The sequence below is a fragment of the Gadus morhua genome, chromosome 12, assembly GCF_902167405.1.
Source record: "Gadus morhua chromosome 12, gadMor3.0, whole genome shotgun sequence".
NCBI lineage: Eukaryota > Metazoa > Chordata > Actinopteri > Gadiformes > Gadidae > Gadus > Gadus morhua.
The window spans coordinates 24578862-24590361 of NC_044059.1; the positions used below are offsets into that span (position 1 = coordinate 24578862).

Below are 11500 nucleotides of genomic sequence, written 5' to 3' on the forward strand. Positions count from 1 at the left end.
GTTGTTTTTTTAAATACCTGCAATGTCTGCCAAAGTGAATTATCCATCCTGATTACACAATAAATAAAAGCATGGAAGAGCATCTTCTTTAGGTGTGGTTGGCACCATATATCATTCCAGGAATGGGTGTTACTTCAATTAGGCCTCGCCTGATTCATACGATAGACCCAACATGTCTGCATTGAAGTTCCAGTGGGGCCTCTTGATTGTATCATCACCTTAATTGCATCATTTATTGGCAATGACCCACTGCCTAAGCCAATATCGTCCTTCTCCAAAGACAATGGAATCACGCGCCCCAAAAGTGACTTCATTTGTTTTCCCCGGTCCATGATTGAACCTTACGAAGAAGCCACCACAATATTCTCAGAAAAACATTAGAACACAAAGACCTTCTGGAGCCATTTGGAACAACCGTTGACGGGAACTGTGTGTGCGTGTGTGTGTGTGTGTGTGTGTGTGTGTGTGTGTGTGTGTGTGTGTGTGTGTGTGTGTGTGTGTGTGTGTGTGTGTGTGTGTGTGTGTGTGTGTGTGTGTGTGTGTGTGTGTGTGTGTGTGTTGGCAGTGTGACTCCCTTTTGGTCACACATGTTGAAACATGCATGCATTTCAAGGCAATCACTGTTCCTGTGGTGTACTCAAAGAGGGACGAACTCAAGACAGCTTTAATAGATGTCATCTTTCATATTTAGATAACAAATACTTTTAGTGCCAGGGGCTATCCAGTTACATGATAATGAGTTTATGTAATATCTGTCCTGGCGACAGTCACACATACACAGTTCCGTCCTGGTAGGCCAGGAATTTGAAGGACTTGACCAGTTGTCACCCAAGAAGATGTCACTGGTGTCAGGGATGGATCGATTCACGAAAACAATTACAAGAACTGCATTTACAAATCCAAACATCTGCTGAGGGGGGAATTAAGGGGGAATTAAGGAGGAAGGAGCTTCTCTGCAGCCCATGTTCTTGGAAAGAGTGGGAGGGGACATTTCTCTCAATGTCATTACACCACACAACAATCATGCAATATGCAGAAATAGGCTAATTTATTCATATCTTATAACACAATATAACTTTGTTTAATTATTTTTTTGGAATATTATGCCCGATATCCTGATAAAACATAGACGATCGCACCGTGATTTATACCTCTAATCATTGGTGGAAGCGAGGTGATTTTGGTAGATCAGTTCATGCTGCCTACTTACATCCATTGCCTGGGTCCTAGAAAAGCAACCTAAAGAATGACTTCATACCTCTGCGGCTGGGTAGTGTGATCCTGCCTCCCCTGACCCCGCCTACTACCATAATAAATCCATGCTATCAACAATCCTTCAGTCACAACAATAGGTCAACCTAAATTGCTGCATTGTGCTTTACCCTTGCAAAAGTGTCCTCTGTAGATACTACTTCTAATACTACTCATACGTTTGGCCTAATTGCCTACTTATGATTAATAAACCAACTGTTTATATACACGTATAATTAGATCAAGTCAAAATTATTCTTTTTTTTTAGCCTTTTATCTAATGAGGAAGAGAGCAATAAGAGGCAATAAAAATACACAGGCATAATCAAGAAACTCCAACTACAAGGTATGCCAAGCCGTAAAAGTGTGTAATTATTGACTTTTGCCGTATTTTTCCATGACCCCGCCAGAGAGACCAATTGGTTTCAGCAGAGCAACGGGCTGCTATTTAAGAACCCGGGAGTTCAAGGTGGCTCACATATCAGCGGGACACGCGCGCACACTACGCACCGGAATCGCTCCTTAACAGAGGAATACGTCTGAACCCGTTTTTCGCTCGTTTTGATTGGTTAAACATTTCAGGAAAGGATTGCTCCGGTATTTGGCTGCTTAAAGCATCAGTTTTCAAAGCAATGAAAGGGTGGCCGGTTCGATGTCTTTACTTTCTGGTGTTGAACGCAGCTGTGCAGAGTGTGACGTCCTTGGAAGAAGAACTCAGCGATTCTATTTTTGGTAAGCTGCCATTTAATGTACTCTTTCACACAGATCCATCAACTCCTATGTCATAACCTATTCGTCTCGCAGATTCGCTACTCATTTTCATTGCAGAGAAAGTAGTATCCCTGCCTACTTTAAATTGCTGGCATAAGGTCAATGTATGATAAACTATATGCATTTGCAACCATTTCTCCCCTTTTCAACAGTTTATGATTCAAATCATGTAACTTAATGGTGGGATATGTAGTGCACTGCTTGTTAAACGTGAGCTCATGACACATTTTCAAATAAAATTTAACTTTTGAGAAGAAGTTTACTTTTACAGGGATTACGCCATCCATAATTGTGCCAACAATCATGTTGGCTGAACCTCCCTATAGGTAGACCATTATTCCCGCTGCACATACACAATCTGGTCCTATGGTTTGGAATCCCTCAGCCCAACCCCCACTCTAAATACTGCAAGCCCACTCCATCCCCCATTACATCGGCTGTCGGGCTGTCAGCTGACCAGGAGCTGTCTGCAACAGGGGCAAAACCTTCAGGAGAGATTTGTCAGCCGTGTGAAAGAACAAAGCTGAAATATCTTGCTGGTTTCTAAGGATCCCCTGTCCGAACCCCAGCAACCCTTTTGCATGGCTTCTCACTAATGTGTGTGTGTGTGTGTGTGTGTGTGTGTGTGTGTGTGTGTGTGTGTGTGTGTGTGTGTGTGTGTGTGTGTGTGTGTGTGTGTGTGTGTGTGTGTGTGTGTGTGTGTGTGTGTGTGTGTGGGGGGGTACTTCAATGAGGGGCCTAAGGGGCCCGGGGCTCCCAGGGAACCAGTCAAGTTAGTCATGCGTCACCAGATTTCCTAGCAATGAGTCCGGTTTCACACATACATGTGACTAATGTAACTTTCTCTGAAACATGACTAGGGCCTAAACAGAGCCAAATCTAGGACTAAGGATGGGTTGTACGTTATTGGTTCAGGTATTCACCGGGACTTGCTTTCATTCCCCGCCACTAGGAAACTTCCTGGATCCTTTGAAAGACCTGTTTGAGCCGAGAGAGTTGGAGAGCAATGCCACTGCGGTTAGGTTCTCCCTTCGCAAGCCCTCCATGCCAGAGGATGACCTCTGCTACCTCACCCCTGGCAAGCCTGAATCCCTGGCCGCCTGCAGCTTCAACTCCACCTCCAAAACCTTCCTAGTGATCCACGGATGGACGGTGAGTCAGCGCCGCAGCGACCACAAACCTGCTGCAGCTCGCCCCAGCCAGTTAGCCCTGGTGTTCTCGTTGAACGTCGCTATTATATCGGCGAGTCAAGCCAGAAGACAAGTTAGCCCTTGTGTGGTCCATTTGCCTTTACATTTAGGGGATTTTGCTGACGCTTTTATCAAAAGTGACTTGCAACCATTCATTCACACATTCACACACCGACGGCGGAGTCAGCTATTCAGGAGCAGTCAGGGGGAGGCGTCTTGCTCAGGGACATCTCGACACTCTGCTAAGAGGAGCTGGGGATCGAACTGGTAACCTTCTGGTTACAAATCAAGCCGCCCTACCTCCTGAGCTACCGCCGTTTCAACGTGATCGCCTGTGATTCAATTTTGGATGTAAATGTCTTTGTCGTGCTGTTCCGGACAGGTCAGCGGGATGTTTGAGAGCTGGGTGTCGAAGCTGGTGTCGGCGCTGTACCGTCGAGAGCACACGGCCAACGTGATCGTGGTGGACTGGCTGGGCACGGCGCAGAACCACTACATCGTGGCGGCCCAGAGCACCCAGCTGGTGGGCCAGGAGATCGCAGGCTTCATCGACTGGATCGAGGTCAGTGCTGGAAAGGAGCTCCAACGCTTGGTCATCTCAGTCTGAGCGTAGCCAACCTATGATAGCTCCGTGACACGTCGCGAATAGACGACACACCATCACAATCACACGTCAAATGTAATCCAAATTTGACTCTTGCAATGCAAATGATGTTTTTCATAGATTCAATCAGGTGTGTGTGTGTGTACGTCATCCTCGTTCAAAAAATCACCTCTCGTAGTATCCCAGGTGTGTGTTTAACGTCGTACATTCTCACAGGAGACCACCAACATGCCCCTTGAGAACCTCCACCTCATCGGCTACAGCCTGGGGGCCCACGTGGCTGGGTTCGCGGGGAGCCACTCCACCAACAAAGTGGGCAGGATCACAGGTAAACCCACCAGCCGGAGATGTTCTCATACCATACTTGCTTCCCCACGCCGATTCCGATTCCTGAACTTTAGCATCGGCGGATACCGAGTTTATACCGATACTGCATCTAGCATGGTAACTTATTACGGCACTTGTTCTTATTGAATTTGATTTACCTGTGTCGTAAATGAGTGACGTGATGGTATCAGATTGGCGAATAGACTTGCATACTCGCCGATACCAGATACTGTATTTTTCCGATACTGGTATCGGAAACAACTCACCAGGTCATTGCGCCAACACCCTATAGCAGCCGTGAGAAATGCGTTGCAGGTGTACTGAGCGGCTCTCCCCCCACAGGTCTGGATCCGGCCGGCCCTGACTTTGAGGGCCAACACGCCCACCGGCGCCTCTCCCCGGACGACGCTCACTTCGTGGACGTCCTCCACACCTTCACCCGGGGCTCCCTGGGCCTAAGCATCGGCATCCAGCAGCCGGTGGGCCACGTGGACATCTACCCCAACGGCGGAGGCTTCCAGCCGGGCTGCAACCTGCACGGCGCCCTGGAGAAGATCGCTAACTATGGATTGTTTGGTGAGGATAACCAGAGTGTCTCTGTGTGGAACGTGGTACGTTTTGAAGGATGCGGGTATGCAATGCATGCTGCATTATTACTTAACGACTGATATGCGACTAAAACGTCGCAGAATAACCACCATAGAATGGCCTCTTGTGTTTAAAAGGTAATGACCCCAAAACCCCCCAACGATGACTAATCCATGGATCGAGGGGTTTACTAATACAGTAATGAGTTTATTTTGTCTTTTAAGACTTCCAGGATGGCAAGGTTTGCCTTAAGTAGGTTACGGAACTAGTGACGTCAAAACATCCTTACGTCTCCTTACATACGATGTTGGATGACGACTCACAGGAGGCGAGACAGCCGCAGATGGCAAACACTCACAGACTCACACACGCTAATCGGGAGCTCCATGCAGCTGCAAGTCATCGCTTAATCTCTCCCAGCGGCTAACCGCGTTACACTCGGACCGAACAATGCATCCATTGGCGGTTGTCGGTAAACCAGGGGCTGTGGGAATGCGGACCAGGAGGTCAGAGACGGCGTCGGCCTCACCGCAGAGTCACACAGAGATCTCCTCCACGCTGACCCCTCCTCAAGGCTTTCAGTCACCGGGGCTTGGCCATTGCCTTGAGTATTCAGCCCCGATCACTGCAAAGTGAACAGAAGTGGCTACAGTAAAAAAACGTGCTCCTAAACCGAGACTCACCCGCCCTCTCCCCCCCCCCCCCCCCCCCCCTCTGTAGCCATCACGGACGCCGTGAAGTGTGAGCACGAGCGTTCCATCCACCTGTTCATCGACTCCCTGCTGAACGAGCAGACGGCGTCCAAGGCCTACCGCTGCGGCAGCAACCAGATGTTCGACCGCGGCGTGTGCCTCAGCTGCCGCAAGAGCCGCTGCAACACGGTGGGCTACGACATCAGCAAGGTCCGCAAGGCCCGCAACGTCCAGATGTACACCAAGACCCGGGCCTCCATGCCCTTCAGAGGTACGTCCGAGCAGCACCCAGAGTTCGGTTACGACCGATCTCATTAAAGAGTTTGGTTGGCGCAGATCCCATGGGAGCGTCACTATTGAAGTAACCGTTCTCTTTAATTTAGCTGTTCTTTGAAGCTCTCCCAACGTATAGTAGAGTCTTTTCTTCTTTTTTTTTGCCCATGCAGTGTACCACTACCAGCTGAAGATTCACTTCTCCAGCAAGGTGAACCGCTCGGACATAGAGCCTTCCCTCACGGTCTCGTTGTACGGAACCAAAGGAGACGCAGAGAACCTGGAACTCAAACTGTGAGTGGCCTCCCTAGGAGATGCTGGAATGCTTTGTTTTTCGGAATGGGATTATGACTAGGATCAACGCATCAACGCATGTTTGAAAACAATTGAATTGTGTATGAATGTATGAATAGCTCCATTACCAAGTCCTTGTACACCACGTCATGGACAAGACTTGTAGCCCAAACTCACAACTCCCCCACTACCATCCCATTCCACCTGACGCAGGAAAGAGAAGATTGCGACCAATAAGACCCACTCGTTCCTTCTGGTGACGGAGCAGGACATTGGGGACCTCCTGATGCTCAAGTTCCGATGGGAGGAGGACAAAGGCTGGTCTGCCTCCAGCATGCTGAAGATGGTGTCTTCCTGGTGGTCCGGGGACCCCGACAGCTCCGACATGGCGGTTCACAGGATCCGGGTCCGAGTTGGCGAGACCCAGCAAAAGTACGTTCGTCCAACACATGCGTGTTTTTTCGACAAAAACTATTTTCTTGCAGTAGTGCAACAGATAAGAGTCACCGTTAAACTCAGAGTATTGTAGCGTGGTGGCATAGCTTCGTAGCACAATGAGTGGTTTCGTAAATTGAGACGTTTTCCTAGGCTAGCATATCAAACTGCCAACCGCCCTCAGCGGATGTTATCAGCGTGTAGCCTGTTTATATGATTTCTTATCCTTGTTTATTCCCTTGGTCCCTTGCAGGCTGGTGCTCTGCGTTAAAGACCCAGAGGCTCTCAGTCTGACACAGGAAATCACGTTTGTCAAATGTAGGGCTGACTGGAGGAAGACGGGGGCTAACAGAGGCACGCCCAAATGGTGAGTCAGCTTGTAGACACAAGGCCAGGCACAGCAAAAGTAACGTAATCGAAAGTGGAAGACGTTCAATTCACAAACCTTTTATCTGAATTGATGTTGTTTTTCTTGAATTTCTTCTTTAGATTTACCCTAGAGAACCACTAATACCGAAGAAAAGGAGTGACCATTTTGACAAACCACAACAGCACTTAGTAAATAACTTTGTACAGTTGTTATTTAATGCCTGATGTCATATTACTGGCGTGTGTGTATATATATGTACATAAATACGTGTGTTATTTAAAACCAAAGGTATGTGAATAGTAAGTATTTTTTGTAAAATAAGAGGTTTTTATTTAGGACACATAACGAGAATAATAGTAAATAACCTCACCGTGACAAGATAATGTTTGGTACGTCTCGTAACTATGGTACCCACATTCTCCCCCCCCCCACCCCCGTTGCTACGTAGGAACCTGTTCGTCAGAGTTTTTCTGAGTGGAAGCACTGAGCTGTTTCAGTAGGCCTCCATGTTTGTCATGCTTGTTTTACAAGAACGAGTGTTAGTCCTAGTGTGATGATGGATACATAACGCACGGTACATATTGTTTCCCTGCTGTGTAAAAGGGTAGTTTTATACCATTTCAGTGGAATTTTTCCCAAATCCAATTATTTTGTTATTCTTTTTACGAGGGGACACCTAAGAACATATAATCCCTCCTGCTGACATCTATTGAGTAAGACCAGCTTAATAGTTAAATTGACCACAGATGGAAACGTTGTAAAGTCAGGGTATATACGGACATTAAAGAAGGTTCTTCCTGTGGTCGTTTCCGCAGTGGGCACAGGTAGTAACACATCTCCACACTGACATTCTTTGTTTTTATCTTTGACCCGACGGGATCAGAGCATTCACCACTGTCCTTCCCAGCCCTGTGGCGCTGAGGAAAATGTTTGTGTGCCTTAATGTAAACCTTTGCCAGATGTTGCTAGAGGAGGTGCCTCATATCCAAGAGCTTTATTGCCGCTGCATGGCCGTCAGATACATTTTGCACAGTTAATTCTTGTCAGATGGTCTCCATGCATGGTATTTATGAGGTATTTTTGATGGTACTAACATTGGTACTGGTCATCATATTGTTTTGTTTTGAAGCTGTTACCTTCAGTTTTTTTTGTCAGTTCCTGATATTTACCCAGCCTTTGTCCAACTACTGTGACAATATTTAGCTTTTTGATTGAATTAGCTTTAATTGTACAATTGTGTTGTAATTGCATAGGAGATGGTATTCGAGTTGATTTAAATGTTTTGTGACAATAATTGTTATATGATTAATGGTCTAATATTCTATAACTCAATATTCCAAACATAATTTTATTTAATGAATGGAAAGGGGAGCATTTAACTAAACTATGGCCCAATAGTGATCTGTACTGAACTTAATTTGAATTCCATAACTTTTTTAAAGTGCTTAATGAAGAGGGAAATACTCACACTGTTACACCGGGGCAGATATTACTGCACTTTGTTACTTTTTGTACGACACAAAGAAGTCGAATGTACATACTTGTAAATATTTCATGTTTTCCCTGTAAATACTTGGAATAAACCAAATCTATAATGTTACGGTCATCTCGAGCCTGTGATTTCCATTGGTAACCAACAAGTGCACCACTTATCTCAGAAGATAAGGCCTGACATCTCTGTGTCAGGTCGACCGAGCAGATATCCAAACACTTCCTCAGGATCATGTTGTAGCTTTATTGAAGCTAATGCACAGCAGTGCAGCGCAGAACATCCAAAATGTCTACTAGCAACGTGTCATCTTGTTACTGGCAACGTGGATCAGAGTCAGAGTGGAGTCCAGTTGGTCACCATTCTCTACGGGACTTCTCCTGTTCCTGTGGCTAGAGAAGGAGACCAGCAAGGCTGAGGAGCAAGGCTGGGCCTGAAGACTGGACTCTGCTCTCGGGAGCAAACAGAGTCCAGTGTGTGGAGGAGAGTCCCATGGATCGGAGTATGGCCAGATGGCTCTAAACCTAAATCGACCAGTCGCTATGAAGACAGTGGCATGCAGACCTCCCCCAACTAGGCAGAGAGCCTAGTCCCTCCAGGCGTTAGAGTGACGAAGGGAACCATATGGGCACCGACCGGTCAGAAAGGTGCTGGTCTCGGTCCAGGTTAGTCGCGGCGGAGGTGGAATAGTTGACCTTTTTTGCATTGCTACGGTCTCACATCAAACAGGGTTAAGGGAAGCAGCGTTCTTAGCTCTAGTGCTTAGGCAAGTGAGCGCTGTCCGTGTTGCTGGTGACCACGTTGCTGACGTCAAGGGTGCGGTGGCAGACGCAGATGATACAACCCATCACAGCAGACAGCAGCAGCAGGGCCAGGAGAATAGCCCACCAGTAGGCCTAGGAAGGAGAAACGTCAAACACGTTTTAGACGGTTTCAATGGGAGGTCTTAAACACAAAGAGGCGGTTCCCTAGGTATAAACTTAAACGCCATTCAGTCTCAAGTTCAAATGTTCAATTACAGAGCACGTTTAGTTGTAATGTTATTAGCTAGTTTCGACAATATGCACTGCTTTCGCAAGAAACATGTGATGGGACTGACTTTGTGCCAGTGCATCACAGATCTAATTCAAACCAAGCAGGCTGCCCGATCGTTGTTTCACTGTTGTGGAAAAGCTCTGTTGCCTTGTTACAGCCATACGACCTTTAACCTAATTCAGAGAACTAAGGTACACATATAGTTATGGTTATATTAAGAGGCCTCGAACAAGCCCAAAATTATTGTTACAGCTGACACCTCTCTCCCAAATGATTAGCCTTAAAGAAAAATGTCAAATATGTAAACTGTAATTGTAATGCAGGGTATGACTGTGTAGACTGATCAATTAATGTTACAGAAGGGAGTTATTATTACTGATTCATTCTTTTTGACAAAAAATAAAACAGGACACAATGGAAACGGGTGAGTCTTTCCCAAATGCCCCACAAAGAAAAGAGAATATATAAGATTCTAGGTGTTCTCTCAACAGCAGAAGCCAAGCAGATTAAACCATTTCTCAAATAGGTTTCCCGGGTCAACATAGTAGGGCAAGCATGGTTAATGCGAACGCCTGGAGCGAGGGGTCATCACTCCGGTGAAACCCATTTCTCTTCCCTAAAACCTCAGATGGCATTCCTGATTCAGCATGGTCTCCCTGCTCTTTCCCGACACATCACGGATGTTCCGAAAGGCTCAAACTTCTAAGGCGCAGAGTCATGAACACCCATGAGGTCTAAACACTGAACTCTGAATGGAACTTGTGCGCACTTATTTTAATCCATTCAAGCCGATTTCCTGCTCTAATGGACCATACCGTTTTCTTCATCTAATATTGCTTGCCTAGCATGGATGCTATACTTTGTCCATGACATGTCACCCATGTACAATTCACTGTGATTGGTTTTGTATTATAAATACATTTTTCAAAAAGGAAAATTAATGAAGAACCTTCATCCACTCTGTGGGATCGTCAAAGTCATCCAGGTGGAGGAAGGAGTTCTTCAGCCTGGCGATGGGGCCGTCGGCGTACAGCAGCTGGCACACCTGGAACTTGTTGCAGTAGCCCTGGTTCTCTGCGCATGGGGACCCCGGTAACAGGGTCACCATCCGTCTCTCAAAGTACCGGGACAGCACGGAGGAGGTGGTGCTGGCACAGGTGTCAGGCTTGTCTAGAGAGAGAGAGAGAGAGAGAGAGAGAGAGAGAGAGAGAGAGAGAGAGAGAGAGAGAGAGAGAGAGAGAGAGAGAGAGAGAGAGAGAGAGAGAGAGAGAGAGAGAGAGAGAGAGAGAGAGAGAGAGAGAGGGAGAGAGAGAGAGAGAGAGAGAGAGAGAGAGAGAGAGAGAGAGAGAGAGAGAGAGAGAGGGAGAGAGAGAGAGAGAGAGAGAGAGAGAGAGTAAGAGATGGAAAACGGCGCTCTCTTGGATCAAAACCCAGGCCCACCCAAGATCATAGTCTCTCAAAAAATGACAATTACTTAAAGGTGACACATTATACCACCAGGAGTGTGATTAGGCGTTACAAGCCGTATTGAAAATGGGCCTCTTCTGACATCACAAGTGTCCACCTAGTTGTCTGACGGATAAATTAGCAACGTTTGCCACAGTCCACTGGGTAGGCTTGTAGGCTGATCTATCCAGCACACATCTAGGTGGTATAATATGTCACCTTTAATTGATTATAGACCGTTGTGACAGGGTACATGTCCAGGGTTATGTCCTGTGGAGAAGGCCTATCCGGGCGTATGTTTGTATATTGTGTAACGGAAAGTATCATCACATGATTGAGACAAACACGGGGGCCTTGTTGACACAGCTCGGGTGCTATCGGACAGACTGTGGGTACACAGGTCCCTCCGTCGCCGTGGTTACCTGGCTGCTGACAACACATCTGGCACTTCTCTTTCATGGAGACCCCAGGGCAGTCACACTGCTCCAGGCCGTGCCTCACGCACAGAGACTCAGCACATTGCTGGGAGAACCAGGGGCGAGAGACATAGGGAGAGATAGAAAGAGAGAGAGAGAGAGAGAGAGAGAGAGAGAGAGAGAGAGAGAGAGAGAGAGAGAGGGAGAGAGAGAGAGAGAGAGAGAGAGGGAGAGAGAGAGAGAGAGAGAGAGGGAGAGGGAGAGGGAGAGAGAGAGAGGGAGAGGGAGAGAGAGAGAGAGAGAGAGAGGGAGAGGGAGG

General features: G+C 47.0%; 2 protein-coding genes across 2 annotated transcripts in view; one reads left to right on the forward strand and one right to left on the reverse strand.

The window, feature by feature from the left end:
* Positions 1-1685: 1685 nt before the first annotated feature.
* On the forward strand, positions 1686-8395 carry lpl2a (lipoprotein lipase 2 a). The gene is made up of 10 exons (XM_030372968.1): positions 1686-1983; positions 2975-3174; positions 3595-3774; positions 4033-4144; positions 4486-4719; positions 5452-5694; positions 5870-5990; positions 6204-6422; positions 6679-6792; positions 6915-8395. Coding segments are annotated over exons 1-10 (1524 nt in total). The 5' UTR covers positions 1686-1883; the 3' UTR covers positions 6916-8395.
* A 473-nt stretch (positions 8396-8868) lies between these two features.
* The window catches only part of LOC115555060 (disintegrin and metalloproteinase domain-containing protein 10), a 26234-nt gene continuing 23602 nt past the window's right edge, over positions 8869-11500 (reverse strand). Inside the window, 3 exon segments of the mRNA XM_075074219.1 lie at positions 8869-9180; positions 10269-10489; positions 11188-11287. Coding sequence (XP_074930320.1) covers positions 9040-9180; positions 10269-10489; positions 11188-11287 — 462 coding nt within the window. The 3' untranslated portion in view covers positions 8869-9039.